The sequence below is a fragment of the Aedes aegypti genome, chromosome 3, assembly GCF_002204515.2.
Source record: "Aedes aegypti strain LVP_AGWG chromosome 3, AaegL5.0 Primary Assembly, whole genome shotgun sequence".
Lineage (NCBI taxonomy): Eukaryota > Metazoa > Arthropoda > Insecta > Diptera > Culicidae > Aedes > Aedes aegypti.
Window position 1 is genome coordinate 332,153,764 of NC_035109.1, and position 17,901 is coordinate 332,171,664.

Below are 17,901 nucleotides of genomic sequence, written 5' to 3' on the forward strand. Positions count from 1 at the left end.
GTAATAAATCAATTATTGTATGATGCTATGAGATGAATTAAGAGATTGTAGCAAGTATGTGGTAAACACATTAGGGAATATTATACAAATAACTCTTTAAAACACATTTGTTGGCTCTCAAAAGGGCCGATTGAATTGTTGAATTTGCGTAACACGGACACATTTTGACGGCGCACTGGTTTCAATCCTCCTCGCCCGATGAGATTTGCGGTGCGGATGACGATGTGCGCTTCAACAAGCGGCTTTGGTCGATTTTCTTCAGCCATCTCGAACAAATTAGGGAATATTACACAATCAACTCTTTAAAACACATTTGTAGGCTCTCAAAAGGGCCGATTGAATTTGCGTAACACGGACACATTTTGACGGCGCACTGGTTTCAATCCTCCTTGCCCGATGAGATTTGCGGTGCGGATGACGATGTGCGCTTCAACAAGCGGCTTTGGTCGATTTTCTTCAGCCATCTCGTACAACAGCTTGCCTCTGGTGGCGAGGAGCTGAGCAGGTTTGGAGGAGCTCTTACCAGCTCGAAAGCGAAAACAGAATGAAACCAGATTCAACGAAGGAGGGATGCTTTATACCCTTAGAATAGCAGATGATGCTCCTCCTTTCATATTCTTCGTTTTCTTATCTGGGAAATAGGCTATATGAAACTGATGTCTGGGTAAGGGATGTACAGATTAGCATTATGCTGTTATTGCAACCCGACGGCACTGCAGCAGCATCCTCGGAAACAGCTTCAAATTGCCGTATTGTCAATTATTCGTAATAAATCAATTATTGTATGATGCTATGAGATGAATTAAGAGATTATAGCAAGTATGTGGTAAACACATTAGGGAATATTATACAAATAACTCTTTAAAACACATTTGCTGGCTCTCAAAAGGGCCGATTGAGTTGTTGAATTTGCGTAACACGGACACATTTTGACGGCGCACTGGTTTCAATCCTCCTCGCCCGATGAGATTTGCGGTGCGGATGACGATGTGCGCTTCAACAAGCGGCTTTGGTCGATTTTCTTCAGCCATCTCGTACAACAGCTTGCCTCTGGTGGCGAGGAGCTGAGCAGGTTTGGAGGAGCTCTTACCAGCTCGAAAGCGAAAACAGAATGAGACCAGATTCAACGAAGGAGGGATGCTTTATACCCTTAGATTAGCAGATGATGCTCCTCCTTTCATATTCTTCGTTTTCTTATCTGGGAAATAGGCTATATGAAACTGATGTCTGTGTAAGGGATGTACAGATTAGCATTATGCTGTTATTGCAACCCGACGGCACTGCAGCAGCATCCTCGGAAACAGCTTCAAATTGCCGTATTGTCAATTATTCGTAATAAATCAATTATTGTATGATGCTATGAGATGAATTAAGAGATTATAGCAAGTATGTGGTAAACACATTAGGGAATATTATACAAATAACTCTTTAAAACACATTTGTTGGCTCTGAAAAGTGCCGATTGAGTTGTTGAATTTGCGTAACACGGACACATTTTGACGGCGCACTGGTTTCAATCTGCCTCGCCCGATGAGATTTGCGGTGCGGATGACGATGTGCGCTTCAACAAGCGGCTTTGGTCGATTTTCTTCAGCCATATCGTACAAATTAGGGAATATTACACGGACGGTGACGGCTGTGCCGCTCGATCTAATGAACCAGAATGACCGCGCTAGCCTCCCGCATGGCAATGACAGCGGAGCACTGGCTGGTAGCGACGATTTCTGGCCGAAAACGATTATGCTGGCTGGTGCACTCAAATGAGCGGCTTCAGTTGCTGCGGCTCCGAAATGCGTGGTTCTTCGGTTCTAATGCGTGTTGTATTCGCGTCCTATTGAAAACTGAACTGAGGACGCGAATGACTCTCGAAATTTGCTCGCCGACCGTGTTCACAGTCTGACGGCAAAAAGAAGAATGAGGGAAGAAGCAGGGTGCGGTGCGCTTTTATAGTGGGAAGCGGAACCGAAAAATGTGCTTGAACGTGATTGGTTAGATAAGAAAGGGGTCAACGTTTTACGATATTTCAATAGTTTGTTGCTAATAATCAATAGTGTCCTCCATTTGGATCGACGCGTAGATAAATTTCCAATCGATTCATGGATAAATATTGAAAATCTATCGATAAATGACTGAGTTATTAGCGGTCAAAACCTGACCATTTTTCGTTACATGCTCAATTTTTCGTTTTTCTGAATTGTACCCCCATATGTTGCCGTAAGACGTTATCCAACGTCAAAAAAAATCATGCGGTAGAGAGGGTTATTTCAGCGGTACTCGATTTTTGAGTTTTCGCTCTTTGTGCTTGCAAGAAAAATTCTACCCAAAATGATTCATAATTGAATGTGATCCCAAATTGTGGCAGAAAGGTATCGGGTAGAAAGTTCTAATCTGTCAAAATTATAAAAACATGGGCAGTTTCCATCAAGTCCGTAACGCTTGTAGTTTGTTTTGTTATAAATTTCACAAATTCTATGTAAAAGTGTTGTTATTTAATATATTTTGTATTAGTTAGGTAAACTATCTCAATATTCACAACATGGAATCAAAGTCTAATCAATCGTTCGTTTCATCGTCCCACAGAATCTCCGCAACCCCACCGGGAACGCTTCACCACCGGATGACGCCGGCCCGTTCGATGTCCCTCCGGGAGCGCCGCCTCGACAGCAGTCCGATTCCACGCAGCCAGTCCGGAAACGCTTCGCCGGCCCCACCTGCCGCCAACAGCTCCTGGTCCCAAAGTCCGATGCCGGCGGCCGTTGTCTCCGGGTCCCCCCAACAACAACAGCAGCAGCAGTACTCGCACCCCCATGTAAATATCCTGCACCAACAGCAGCAGCACTACTACAGTACCGGAGGAATTCCGTCGTCCTCGCCCCACCAACAGCTGCAACAGTACCAAAGCCAATACGGGTCCCAGGATCTGAACGTCAGCGGCGGAAGTTCCGTCCTGGACTCGACCATTTCGTCGATGAATCTGTCCTGGAACAGTGCTTCCGGAGCGGCCATCGTTGCCACGGCCGGCAGCGTACACCAAAGTCCCTACACGCCACACTACACCGCAGCGCAGATCTACATGCGCCCCCGCGGAATTGGCATCGGAAGCTCCGGTGGCAGTTCCGGATCAGCCGCCAGCAGCAGCAGTGCCAGTCGCAAAGTGCCACCGGAAGTACCAAAGAGAACATCTAGTATAACGTCCCAGCACACACCCAATCGCTCCCTCAGGCCAAACGGTCTCTGCAAAACGGCGGAAAATGGTTCCCTTAGCTCGGTGCAATCGTCCGGAAGCGATTCCTCGGCATCGGCCGAACGGATACAGGGTGTCGGAGAAATAGGCTCGGATCGGTCCAGCTCGCCCCAGTGGAAACGGAAAGGACCGGGCAGTAGTAGTGGAAGTGCCACCGGTATCGTCGTAATGACCGCTCAAAGCCCGGACCACATGATGGGACCGGCGGCCGGTTCCGGAGCCCAGAGCGGCAGCAGTGCCAACGTTACCATCAGCAGCATGGAGAACGAATGCCTCAGCTCGCATACCAGCGCCGCACAGTATTCGATGGAGCAGCATGATCACATTGTGCAGACACCCACCAGCTACAAGGTTTCGGAGACCATTCGGAAGCGACAGTACCGCGTTGGGTTGAATCTGTTCAACAAGAAGCCCGAGCGAGGTAAGAGCGATTTACGGAGTGTCTGAAACCGTTTTTAACGAAAGATATGGTATCTTAGCTGAAAGGGTTGGTAGCAGGTTTCTTTTAGAGAATTGGTCCCTATTTTAATGCAAATCTCTAAAAGGTCTCTTTTTTAAAGGAAGGTCTCTAAAGTCTATAGTTTTACCAACATGGTTTATAAAAAAGCTTTTTTTCCTTATTCTGCTAGCAATTTAACAGGTTCTATAAAAATCTTCAGATACTATATCGCGACTATTGAACAGTTTCTTCTTCTCAGATTCCTCGAGGAAAAGCTTCAGAAATTAAACAAGTTCTAGAAATATTTTTAGGAACTTTAAGAAGTAAGCTATGAATCTTTACCAATCTGCCCAGAAATTCTTCCAGTGAGTTTTCAAAGGATGCTTAGCCTATCAGCGCTACTATCTCCAGTAATTTGCCCAGGGATAATTTTGAATTTATTCCAGAGATTATCCTAAGATTCCTCCATACATTTTCCATTTACACTTAACCGAAGAATTCCTAGGATTTATACAGAATTTTTTCCAAGAAAGTTCAAAAAGGTTTGTTCCTGAGTGTTTGACAAAATTCGTTCAAGGATTTCTACAAGAAACCGTACAATACAAGAATTCATTAACGGTTACTACCAGGAATTGCTTCAGAAATTATTCGAGGAAATATTATGACCTTTTCTGGGAATTTCCTCCTCGAGCTCAAATTCATGATAAAGTTCCTCTATACATTTTTCTAGGATTTCCTTCAGCATTTCATCCGAAGATTACTCATGAAGTTCTTCCAAAAAATGTTTAAAAAATATTCCCTTGGAATCTTCAAAAGTTGATTTAAAGTTTTCGTGTTCATGCTAATTGTCGTATTGTTGTAATTCTCTACTAAACATTGCATTGTGATTGCTTTATAATTATAAAACCAGAAATCAATTTCAATTAGGGTGCAGAGCTACATGGGCACTTCCATGATTCACTTTGGCATAGGGGGTTTTTCTCGGCCGAATTATCTGAAACTTTGCAACAAGAAGCGCTTTAGTACGGCCAAATATGAGCTCTGTAGTTTACAAAAAACCCCACTGCCGAAGTGTATCAAAAGTGCCAAGAATAGGATCCGGCTCCCTATGTTCGTTGCGACTTTGTAAAAAAAAAAATAGGATTGAGAGTGCATTTGAGTGAATTCACTGGAAAGCGCACACAGTAAAATAGGTGGCCAGAATAATTAAATGATTTGTGATTGGGGAACTTGTCGCCAGTTCTCTTTGCGAAACCAGTTTGGAATCAATTTCGAAAATTACACTAAAACTTCAAATCGCGAAGAAAGCATCCAACAACAGTGCACTTTTTAGTTTGGTTTTGTGCACTAGCAGAAAGCTTTAAATAGGAAGATCTTTGGATTCCGAGATGTTTTACCTCATAAAGAGTAGGTAGCTACAACTCAGTCTGAAACGTTGCCATTTAGCAAAAGAAAATTGATCATAAATAATCTAAATCGCCTGTCTCGAAAGGGTCAGGTTCCAATTAGCACTACAGCAATTTTTCCGCCAATCTTTTGTGTAAACATTTTTTCAAGGATTCAGTTCGACGTTTTCAAGGAATTCCTTCAGAAAATCCTACAAGATATTCCTCAAGAGTCGATTGTTTTTTTTTTCAGGCCTAACAATCTATCTAAGAAACGTTTTATGAAAATTCCTCAAGAGTCTAGAACTTCTTTTAGAGATCCTTGTTCATCAAGAGTTACTGTAGAACATACAAAAATTACATCAGAGGTTAGATTTGTTTTAGCAATACCTCTCGAAATGTTAACAAATATTTCTTTAATATTATCTGAAAAAAACCTTAACATTTGCAAGGAGACATCTCTCGAAGAACTTCTGGAGGAAAGGTTAGGCAAATGTTTTAAGACTTTTTGTGAAGCTATTTTACAGAATTATGACATCCTGAGTTTACTTTAGTTTTACTTTAGTTTAATTCTTGAGTTATCCAAAATAGAATTGTCGGAGGAAATACTCTGGAAAATTAATAGAGGCGTCTCTTGAGAAATGATCACAGGACTGGTAGCGAATCTCTATTTAAGTCACTTGATCACTTTTAAGCATGTACTAAATAGTCTCTTTTTAAGACATTTCTACAATTGTCACTTTTTTCGACAAAAAGTCACCTTTTCGAACTTTTTTGACCAGAAATACCGAGACGGACTTTTTTGCTTGATGTTAGTTCAAGTTTAAATTAGATCAGCCCCACATCATGTAGTATAAATGATCCCCAATCCATACAACAACATAGCAGTATCAAAATATTTGACGATGGAACATTTACCTTCTATTGCGGAAGAATACTAGAGATGTACAAAATATTCGGCCGGCCGAATAGCTCGTTTATTTTGATTTTGCCGAATATACGGTCTGCCGAATAATGAAATTCATTATTCGGCCGAATAGTGACCGAATAGTTAAAAATAAACTACATTGTGATAAAACAATACGTTTCACACGAAGAAATAAAAAAAAGTCAAATAATTTATTCGATTAATGATCGAATTTTCTTTTTTATGGATTCCATGGTTGCAGTTTTATGCCAAATATTTAAAAATATGAGGCTTGGCTAGTTTGATGCGTTTGGAAATTTATTTATTTATTTTACGCCACGGTTTGTTCCAGAGTTTCTTGGGTTTTTGAAGAAATTTGTTTTGGGATTTTTCCAATAAAAACCAACAAGATTTTCTATAAGGTACCGTGGGGCAAGTGGGTAATGGAATTCGCATAGTTGAGATTCTTCAAATTCTGGAGACTTTAAATTGAAACAAATGAGGTCGTGTATATTTTTTAGCTTGACTCCCACCAAATATAAGCAGCATGCTGAAATTGATTTTTGTGAAAAATTGAAGAAAAAAATACAGAAAAAGTTTTTGAAACAGGGTGTCCATCCATCCGGGAAATCCGGGAAAACCGGGAAAAACCCGGGAATTACAAATGACCGGGAAAAATACGGGAAATACCCGGGAATTTGGTGAACACCCCGGGAAAACATGTATTTCAAACATAAGACTTATTTATTTATTTTAAATTTCAAGTACTATGGGGTAAAACTAGATTTTTTAACAAGAGGTGGAACACCGACTGTAATTCGTACTTCGCATTATGATTATTTTTTGGTGAGGTGATAAAGAGATACTTAACGATTAGGATCTTTGAAACATTTCTAGAGGATTTCTGACAATATTCTTGGTGAGATGCTTGTTCGATTTCCATTTGAAATCATGGCAAATTTTATATGAAATCTTTGCTGGAATCCTAACGAAAATCGAACCGATATTCGACCAGTATTTAAAAATTCTTTCTGAGAGTTCACTGAAATGGTTATTAGCAGATTGCTGATAAGATTTTCAGAAGATTCTAGAAAAGGTCCTTGGTTGATTTTGCTTCAAATTCTTAGAAGTTAATGTCCCTCTGACATTTGGATAAAATATATTTTTTAATATTATTCGTTCAAATTTTTTTCTAACGGGAGCTCTTTTTACTCAAAATTTCAATCACAAACCACATAGTGTTCAATGCAAACGACATACATGTTGATACAATGTTCATTCAAACGGCATACATGTTGATACATATTTTTTAAATAGCAGTTTCCTGAAAAAAATCATATTAATTCAATGTGAATTTAAGAAAAAAAAACAAACGAATTTATATGATTTAAAATTGTTTTATTGAAAATTTACACTAAGATATTTTCTTGAGGAATGCGCAGAAAATTAATGACATATTTTTGATTTTCCTCGGTGGATTTTTAGCGAGATCTTTGAAAAAATATCGTAGGGATGAACAATCGGTGAAATTTTTGAAATTCAAAATTCTTCACTTATTGCATCCAAATCCTTGGCGCAACTCGCATACAGTTAACTGAATTTCTATTTGATTTCTTGTGAGATTTTAACATATTCCTGCAGTAGTACTTCTTGAGAAGATTCTTGTAGGTTATCTGACTAGCTTTTCTGACAGTTCCAGGCGAAATTCCATGGGATACCATGGGATGTATACAATGGGCTATGAAACCTATTAGAAAGTGTCTTGAAATATTCACAAAAGCCGCCAAAGTTGATGCTTGCTATATTCCTTACAATATCTTCGGAAAATTGCCTGGCAAAAATATCTTCACGGGAACCTTTCAAGACGATTTTTGGGGAAATCTTTAACGCTAATCCCTAGCCATCAAATTGATCGTGAGATTATTTGTTGGAGTTTTCGCAAGAGCTTATACTGCAAGAGTTTTGTAGAATTTGAGCAATATTCTTTAGAGATGTTTCTTAGATACTAGTTTCTTGTTATTTTCACTGTAGATCCATACAGAAAGCCATAGAATATAATATTCATGGAACGCAGACGTGATCTCTGTGAGACCCTGTCAAGGATATCTATTGATAAATGTATAATTTTTCGAAGGATTTCCCTAAACCGCTAATTAGGTTGCCAAGGTGGAAATCACGAAGCATCTCACGCGTGTAAACCAACGCAAAACAAACACCACAGACTTGCGAACAAACTTGATGAGAGTAGGTTTGCACCCGCCTGCACGGGAGAACATACCAGAACAAATATTAAAATGTTCGTGAACATTTACTCGCGTGCAACTAAACAAGGTGAGATTTATTATGGTTTTGACTGACAAATCAAGTGTACATCCATCAAATCGACAGTAAACTACAAATTTGTAATAAAAATCCCCTTAAGTCTAGAGAACTCACAGGCCTTTTTTTACCAAAAGCCCAATTGACTTCGAACAGCTCCGAATACGTACACGAAAAGATTTATCATCGACAGATTACAGCACTCTTATACTCGCGAGTATTTTGCTTCTTTTTGTTCTGGTTCAGCAGACATGTTCACCACCTTCATCGCTGGTTCATTGATAGTTTTTTTTTTTTCAATGTCATTGATCATAGACAATTTTTTTGTGAGATCTAGATGCTGGGAAAAACGAGAAAAAATATGTGTTTGTAATTGTAGTTAATTGAATCTGATCTGCATTTAATTCACCTTATACTAAAAAACAATCAAATCTTTTTCATTCATTTAACAAAAAAAAAAAGATTTCTGCAATTTTTGTTTGCAGGGGTCCGCGGGATATTTGAAGAACTTGAAAGGGGCCACAGCTCCAAAAAGGTTGGGAACCACTGGCCTAGATGGTTCTTATGAGGCCTCTGACGAGATTTTGTATAGATTTCTGCAGATTGACAACGAATTCTTTCAATAATCCAAAATAAATGTCATGGCTAGTTCTTTGATAAATAAATAAATAAAAAGGTCCTTTTGGCATTCTCGGTAAGATTTTTGTAAAGTGTTTGACTAGATTATTGATATGTTCATTAAATCTTTTGAAGATTACTTGGAAGATGCAATATTGGATTCATGTCAAAAGTTTAAGCCAGCTTCACAGGAGAACAATAACATGTATTTGGAAATATTGTTTCTGTTAAAAGATCTTTTCTTGGATCCAACATGAGATTCATCACAGATCAATCATTTCTCCATAAATCAGGCATAAGCCATGCCTAACGCATAATTCTTAAGGCATTCTCAGAAGGTAATAGGTTGGCTATTGAACTTTGCCCTTTTGTGAAAGTTTAGATGCACAAAGCAGGCATTTATATTATTCCATAATTTCTCTGAACTTCCTACGAATTCCAGGGGGTAACGGTGTTTTAGATATTTCAGCAAATCAGCATTGTTTTTCCATAAGGGCCTATCTGCATTCATCGATTTCTCTTCATCGTTGTACTCTTTGCGTTATTGCAGAAAACTGATGGGGATTTTTTTTTATTATCGGACAATTTGGGCCGGAGGTTCTCCGATTTGCATGAAATTTTCACCAGAGGTAGAACTCGTGGATACATGACCAAAAGTGAAATTCAAAAAAATTATAGTGGCCTATTTTCCCGGAAAACTTTAGATAAATTTTCACAATTTCTCTATATACCTCAAACTTTGAAAATTCATATCTCCTGAACTAAGCATCGTAGAACAAAAGTTTTTTAGTGAAAATTATTAAAAATTAACTATTAAAAATATAAAAAGAAAAACATTTCTCGAAAAATTTTTCACCATGGAGAAAATTGTCGGAAAAATAGCGAAAAAACTATCGTCTGTATCATGAAAATTTTTCAAAAAAATATGTTTTGTTTCATCAATCCATACTCTAACTTTCGTCCATAGACGCCAAAGTGGTATCTTTTACCGTTTAGGCGACAGAACTGAAAAACCGATGACCACCCGCACGCTTCCCATAGGAAAATGTGTTCTATTGTGGGCCTCGTAACCGTGCGCTAACGGCGGCAGTAATTTACACGCATTGTAAGTGTAACGCAGTAAACCATCCTTTCCTTTCCAGTCAGAAGAAGCTTTTCGTCAATCGGAGCACTCTCCTTTGGTCTGTTGGGTGTTTTGTATGTCCTTTATTCGTAACCTTTACTATTGAGACCAACAGTCTTTAATTGAAAACGATCCTAACATTTAATAATATAGGTAATAGACCCTCAGCAAGCATGGGAAAATTCACTCACTCACCCGAACGCAACCGATGAAAAATAGCAAAAAATCTGCTGCTATCGAACATTCAGTGATAGCTGAACCGTCCTAGGCGGAGTGTAGCATGAAAGCGTCGAAACCGATTGTGTAAAAGCGACAATTGGAAGGAACGCGAAGAGAAGTGAATACCAATACACTTGTATCTGCGAGACACGAGTTAATGCACTTAGTATCCATTCGTCGAATGGATTGAACTGACTGAGAGGATTCCTACTCACTGAATCATTCCGTGGTGTGGATCATTCCGTCATGTATCCACGAGCTTCATGGAAAATTTCATGCAAATCGGAGAACCTCCGGCCCAAATCTGTCCGATAATTTAAAAAAATGCCCTGATTCTGTTGTCGTAGGATGAAGAATCACTAAATCTTCTTCAATAATAAGAAATATTGCATATTTATCTAATTTAGCCAAGTTATTAGCGGAAGAGAGGATCGATGAAGATGTGCAGAAATATTTTAAATCTTTTTTTCCAAAACCCTTTTAAAATGTAAACCGTTTTTTTAATTGTATTAAAAATAATTCATAAATAAATTAGATCCTGTCCTCCAAATTTGTCCATATCGTATAAAAAAAATATTTATATATCAAAACGCAGGATTTTTTTGCTATCTGTTTTTCAATTTCTTGGACACCCGGGAAACATCCGGGAATTGGAAAACTGATTTTGAATGGACACCCTGTTGAAAAATGTCTCTTTACTTTTACCGTTTTGAACAATAATTTCAAAAACAAACAGTTAAATTCACGATTTCTATTAGCTTTAACATTTGTTAAGGCTTCCCAATGAACAATAACATAAGTAACATGTAAACAAAGAAAATGTTATTCTTTTCACTTCAATTTTCTTCTGATCAGTTATGTTAGTTGAAATGATTCGACAACATTATAACCAGGTCCGTCACACTCGGGCTCAGATTGTGTACCACTTCTAGTACTGCATTTGGTCCCTCGGTAGTACAAAAGGTACCCAAGTTTGACAGATCGCAATACACTTTTCACGGCATTCTAGATTACCTTATGAGCCATAAAATTTTAGGCAACTGCAAGGGACATGGGGGTCTTTAATTTGTCTTTGTTATAACTGCAACATTTTCAATGTTAGTTCTTACATTATAGGACAGCAAATGCATTTCTGCTCGGTAGAATTTCCAACACTCGTTATTTGTTTTTGAGAAAGTCGAATATGACGTCGGATAACTCTTCGGGAGAAATCAAACGGAATCCTTCAATAACGTAGTTAGAATCTTTTTTTATGTGGATAGACCAATACCCCATTTTTATGTTTTGAACTAGCTTACATAGACATTCCACGAGATTTCCGTGTGTTCTCTAATATTGCAACTTTTCAGTCAACGTCTTCCTTTGAATTGGCTACCCGAAGTAGACATATTAATATTGTAATGTTAAGCAACATCTTTTAGAGAAGTTCCATGATTTCTAATAGCTTTTAACGCTTGAGTATAGTGTTTTTTGAATTATCAGCACGTTATGGTTTTCTATGATAATTGCGAACCATGTTTACTTATGGCTACTTAAAGAGAAAACTCAAATTCAATCTCTAATGATAAACTTTTCACTTCCCCCACCTGATAAGAAAATTGACGGTGTTTAAATTTAGTTATTTTTAGGTCTACGTCGAATTAATTCTAAAACTTTTTTTTATTACAGTTTGAAACTGTCACAGAGGACAACTAAGAAGTGGTACAGGAAATTATTTTCCGCAACTATTTTCCACTGAAAATATTAGAATAAGATTGTGCGCCGCCAACTTGTTACGGAGTAACAGTTGACAGGTTACCAATTTTTCGCTCTATTATGCAAAAATGGTTGAAAAATCTCAGAAATCTGTTACCTGTCGTAATGTTCTCAATGGCCTCAAAGGTTTACGCATGAATTTAAAACGTTAATTCACATATTCAGTAAAATATATCAATTGTTTTTACTTACCCCATTTACCTACTTACCCCGCGGTACCTTACCGACTTTTTCAGTTATTCCATAATTTTCATATGGGTTTTTTCACGGTTGCTCCCAAGAATTGCTACAAAAATACGTGGCTGGCGCCGTTATTAACCCTGTATTAATAGAAACACTGAAAAAGATTTTTGCCAAACCCTGTCGAACTTCTAGTTGATTCTTTGTACATCTTCACTGACTTCGGTCAATCATGAAATGGATATGTGTAGTTTGTCTAAGCTAAGCTAAGGATACAGAAAGTTAAGCAACAATATGTACTAATGGTAAAAAAAACTTCTGATTTCCTCTCTGTGAGTTACCGAAATGCAGCTTATCTTAAGGTGTCAAATTTATCACAAACATCCCTAACATCTCTAACACATTTCTAATGGTGGTGTTATGAGCATTTTTTTCGTTAATAACGGTTTCAAACATATCGTGATTTTACTATTAGGGTTAAAATAATGATTTCTCAACAATTTATTTTATTCGCCAACAGGTATCACGTACCTCATCCGCAAGGGCTTCCTGGAGAACACACCGCAAGGCGTGGCCCGGTTCCTCATATCGCGAAAGGGTCTTTCCCGGCAGATGATTGGCGAGTACCTGGGCAATCTGCAGAACCAATTCAACATGGCGGTGCTGGACTGCTTTGCCGGCGAGCTGGATCTCTCCGGAATGCAGGTGGACGTTGCCCTGCGCAAGTTCCAAGGCTACTTCCGAATGCCTGGCGAGGCCCAAAAGATCGAACGACTGATGGAAGTGTTCTCGGCGCGGTACTGCCTGTGCAATGCGGACATTGTGGCACGACTCCGTTCCAACGATACCGTGTTCGTGCTGGCCTTTGCCATCATCATGCTCAATACGGATCTGCACACGCCAAATCTGAAGCCGGAGCGGCGGATGCGCTGTGACGATTTCATCAAAAATCTGCGCGGAATCGACGACTGTCACGACATCGACCGGGACATGCTGACCGGCATCTACGAGAGGGTGAAGGCGAACGAGTTCAAACCGGGATCGGACCACGTGACGCAGGTCATGAAGGTGCAGGCCACGATCGTGGGGAAGAAACCGAACCTGGCCCTGCCGCATCGGCGATTGGTGTGCTACTGCCGGCTGTACGAAATTCCGGATATTAATAAGAAGGAGCGTCCGGGGGTTCATCAACGGGAGGTGTTCCTGTTCAATGATCTGCTAGTGATTACCAAGATCTTCAGCAAGAAGAAGAGCTCGGTTACGTATACCTTCCGGAATAGTTATCCGCTGTGCGGGATGGTGGTGACGCTGCTGGATGTGCCGAGTAAGTAACGTTATGAACATGTTTTCTATCACATCATATTAAAGCTAGTTTCTAAAATGCCAAATGCGACTATTTTATAGGTTCTTCAGGATTTTTTCTCAGATTTCTCGGAAATGGCTTCAGGAAGCCTATAAAAAATGCTTCTAGCATACTTTCAGAGTCCTCCCGAGAATTTGTTTAGGGAATTTACCAGGAAGATTTACAACAACCGCTACCCAAATTTTCCAGGCATTTTCACATGTATACTTATTCCCGCTTTCTCTCAATTCTCCTCCGCAGACTACCCCTACTGTATCCGCCTATCACAGAAGGTCGACAACAAGGTGCTGGTCACGTTCAACGCGCGCAACGAGCACGACCGGTGCAAGTTTGCCGAGGACCTCCGCGAGTCCATCAGCGAGATGGACGAAATGGAAACCCTACGCATCGAGGCCGAGCTGGAGCGGCAAAAGTCGGCCCGCGGACAGCGTGGCGGCAGCAACAGCGAGAACCGGGACTCGGGCGTGGCAGACGTCGAGGTTTGCGCTGGCCAGTACCACCATCACCATCAAGGTAGTGGCCCGATCGGCGGCGGCGTTTCACCTAGCGAATGCGGAATTGCACATACACATAGCGAAGCACAGTTGAAGCGAAGCGCTCTTAGCAATTCACTCTTAGATATGCACGAACAATGTAAGTCATTCTAGTGGTTTTCTCTTCATATTAGTGTTGGTTTCTTATAGTTTTGGTTCGGAAAATCCAACAGGAGCAAGCAAGCTTTGTTCTGTTATTTTTTTGATATATTATTTCTATTTGTTATACGGCTTGTTCTTGATAGGGATTCGAGGGAAGGCTCTACAAGGTCCTGAGGAGGACGGCCTTCCGTTGGATCCAGATTTTTCGTGCTTGATTCGAAACCATGTGATAAATAGTTGTTTAAATAAATGCGAATGTTATACTCACTGATTTTTGTTTCTATTCTTTCTGTTTCGTCTCATCTCGCCAAATCACACACAATGGACGAACAATGGCTGTCTTGATCCGCCATGGTCTTCATTCATCAAATCATCATCTTGCACCCACCGATTGATCGACTAAAATGGCATCGTGCGACCTTAACCATCCATCCATCATGAAAAACCATCCACGTGCGCACCCACACTCACACACCTGCCATGGGTTAATTGCCCTATCACAATGAACTTTTGTTTAACGGGTCGTATTGTAGTTGGAAATGAGAAGCCTCAACGGCGTGGTAGTGTTGGCTCGCTAGATAGTGGAATGTCGATCTCATTTCAATCCACCTCCGCAAGTACGGGCTCACGTAGTGACATTAAGGTGCGAATGCTGCCTCATAGCAACACATCCGGCCAGATCATAATGCATGCCGGCCAGCATGCAACCGCCCTGATGGGTGCCATCTATCATCAACAAATCGTACAACAACACGTGCCGCCCGCAGCAACAGCGCCACCAACGACGCAGCCACTCAACGGACAAATTTCGCAGCCACAGCAGTTATTGCCGACGCAGCCAAATCAACTGACTGCGGTACCGTCGCAGCCAATGACGCGACGGGAGCGGAAACTCTCTCGATCCGAGGACAGTGCCACAATAGCTGCGGCCAACGGAAGTGCCTCAGGGGCAGCCGCCGCAGGTCCCAACTATGGACGCTCAACTGAAGTCTAAACCTTCAGAGCAATGAACAGAAATCTGTACCGAAAACAATGTGTAAATATATTTACTGTGCATCAATCGCAAGAAACACAAACCAAATCTGTTTCCTAGAGTTTAGTAGATGTTTTTCCTTGTTCGCGCAAACCACGAAGCTACCGATAATAATGCGAAAATGTGACCATACTTGGGCCACTTTCCTTCGAACAATAGCCAACCAATTCACATACATACATCAGGTTACATAAATATAGGTGTTATGATTCAAACCAGCTCCATAAGCAATAGCAATACCGCGGCAAGAACGCAGCCAAAATTTGATTTTCAAACTCGTTTCACATATAGGTGTCTTGAAGTTTCTCCTCTCGGATAGCAGCAACCCATACAAAACGACAGGAATTGTGCATGTATATAGTTAGGATCGATGTTTCCATTGCCCAGCTCATCCCCATCGCTCCCCCATAAGACTTAACCTATACCCGTAGTAGCTAATGTAATTCCGCGCAGTTTGATGGTTATCGATAAAAAGATAGAAGCAAACATTAATCTATTTGTGAGAGCATATAAAACAATACACAATAAAAAACTTCTAAAACCCAAAACAATAATATATTAACTTAATTTAACAATCGTAGAAGCATCGCGCAAGCGCCAATTTTGAACACGTGAAAGTAACGCGCCGGAGACTCTACTCGTAGCGATGGTGGATTTATTTTTGTATCATATTAACCTTAATAAACGAAACAGAACGCGTTTACCAATTACAAAAGGATATAAAACAAAAAAAACTCTGTATATCATTCTTTATTTTGTAAGCCTATGATGACCTATATTAGTCAGTAGCAACGTGTGAAAGCAAGGTGCGAGAATCTTGAGGACATTGTCGAGCGACTTGCGCTCCGGAATGAAACGGCACCCAGATCCGATTTGAACAGGCGTGTTTTCATTGTTTTATTAATTTGTAACTGACCGTTGAAAAAGAGGACGGAAAAGGAGTGGAATTGAAGGCGCATGGCTAAATTGTACGATTTTCTTTCCGCCCTATACGAATATCATCAATAAGTACAGTATAAGGTGTAGGCTAGCGTCAAAGTGTGTGAACACAGGAAAAGTTATGGGCGAGAAACGAACGAACCACGTGGAGGGTATACAAAAAATGAAGAAAAAGTAAAAATAATCTAGTCCCGTTCGATAAACGTAGTAACTTTGATTATTGAAAACAGTAAAATAATTGACAAAAAAAATATGATGGGAATTAATTGTACTCGTAATTACAAAAATACAAAAAAGAATATAACACAAAACCAACCACATTCGATAATATTTTGTGTAGGATTACTAAAATACAATAGTTCTCAAACTACGAAACAAAAAAGAAGAGTTACAAATTCAAGCAACAAAGTTAAATTCTCACTCTGTCAGATCCCTCCCATTTCATAATCATGATATAGACACAAAAAAATCGTTACAAAACTCGATGGAATAGTAACTTTATCTACAAATTAATCGGTAAAGCTAAGTAAGGAAAGGTAAACAGGACACATTCAACAACCACACCCATCCGGTATATGATTCCCATGAAACCAATCTAACAAGAAGAACAATAAATATTCGAAAAATGCGAATTCTGTGGGATTTCTTTATGATGCACAGATATCACAGTTCCATGACCTGGCGAAGTGCTTAAACTATCAGGCAAACAAACCATACGTTTATCGAAGATGTCGCTATCATGTACTTTGTCTTCGATACATTAATGTCCAGTCCAATTTCTCTGTCGTCTAGCTCTGGCTAGCAACCTTCAGTCGGTAGTACATTTCCACCATCGTTTCGAAGTTATGTGTATGATGTTTTGAGGATCATACACCCGTAGTTGCAATAGTTCATCAAGTTCTGAGAAGAAAATGAAAAATAAACAGCGTGTAGCAAACGTGTCGCTGGTTGATCTCGTCCGAAATATAACCGCAGATCATCCTTTATTCATTCCACGGATACCGCGCACCAATTGCCAATATTGTCAGCGAAATCAGTCATTTGGATGCCCTTCCTGAAGTTCTTGCCATCTGTGTCTATATATTCCACGCTCTACTCATCACACCCTCTGTAGCAATGTTGAACAGCAAACACGAAAAACTATTAGCATGCCAGAACTGATACTCGAACTACTTGGTCTTGATCAATCGCAACACCTGGCGGTTATATTGTTCGCCTATAAATTCTGCTTGATATTGCCCTTCAAATTCTCTTGCGATTACAAGAAAGTTCTTCGGACTACCATTTGCAAGCTGTTTACGAAATCTGCAAAACCATAAAACGTTCACAGCCACAACCCATCTTCTCACTTCACGACAAACGTTATTGTCACATTTTACGAGTGTTTCAAGTTTAACAAATTCTTCAACAACTTCAAGCATATCTCCATCAAATACTACCTCAATACCAATACCACTAGATCTGTAACTTCTCTTCAACTGAGGGCTAGTACGAACATCGAAGATATGGAGCAGATGCTTGGGCCAAGAAGTTGTGCGCCTATCTTCTGGAGCATTTGTATCTAGCCCCACTACTTCTATTATGGCTGAAACCGGCTGTCTAGCTTTCCGCCTTGCAATGATTCTACAACTTGCGAAACTATCCGTACGACTTCTAGAGAAAGATCTGATATCGTCCAAATACCCAGTGGTCTCAAGGGCAAGGGATATCCTCCAGCAAACAGACCACTCCCTACCGAACAT

General features: G+C 40.0%; 1 protein-coding gene across 12 annotated transcripts in view; it reads left to right on the forward strand.

Moving 5' to 3' along the window:
- The window catches only part of LOC5567245 (IQ motif and SEC7 domain-containing protein 1), a 645,474-nt gene extending 628,683 nt beyond the window's left edge, over window positions 1–16,791 (forward strand). For all 12 annotated transcript variants that reach the window (XM_021855195.1, XM_021855194.1, XM_021855196.1 and 9 more), the window contains 4 exons: window positions 2,581–3,665; window positions 12,710–13,513; window positions 13,793–14,185; window positions 14,721–16,791. In XM_021855195.1, coding sequence (XP_021710887.1) covers window positions 2,581–3,665; window positions 12,710–13,513; window positions 13,793–14,185; window positions 14,721–15,181 — 2,743 coding nt within the window. In that variant the 3' untranslated portion in view covers window positions 15,182–16,791. The remainder of the gene's footprint in view (window positions 1–2,580; window positions 3,666–12,709; window positions 13,514–13,792; window positions 14,186–14,720) is intronic.
- Window positions 16,792–17,901: the final 1,110 nt, after the last annotated feature.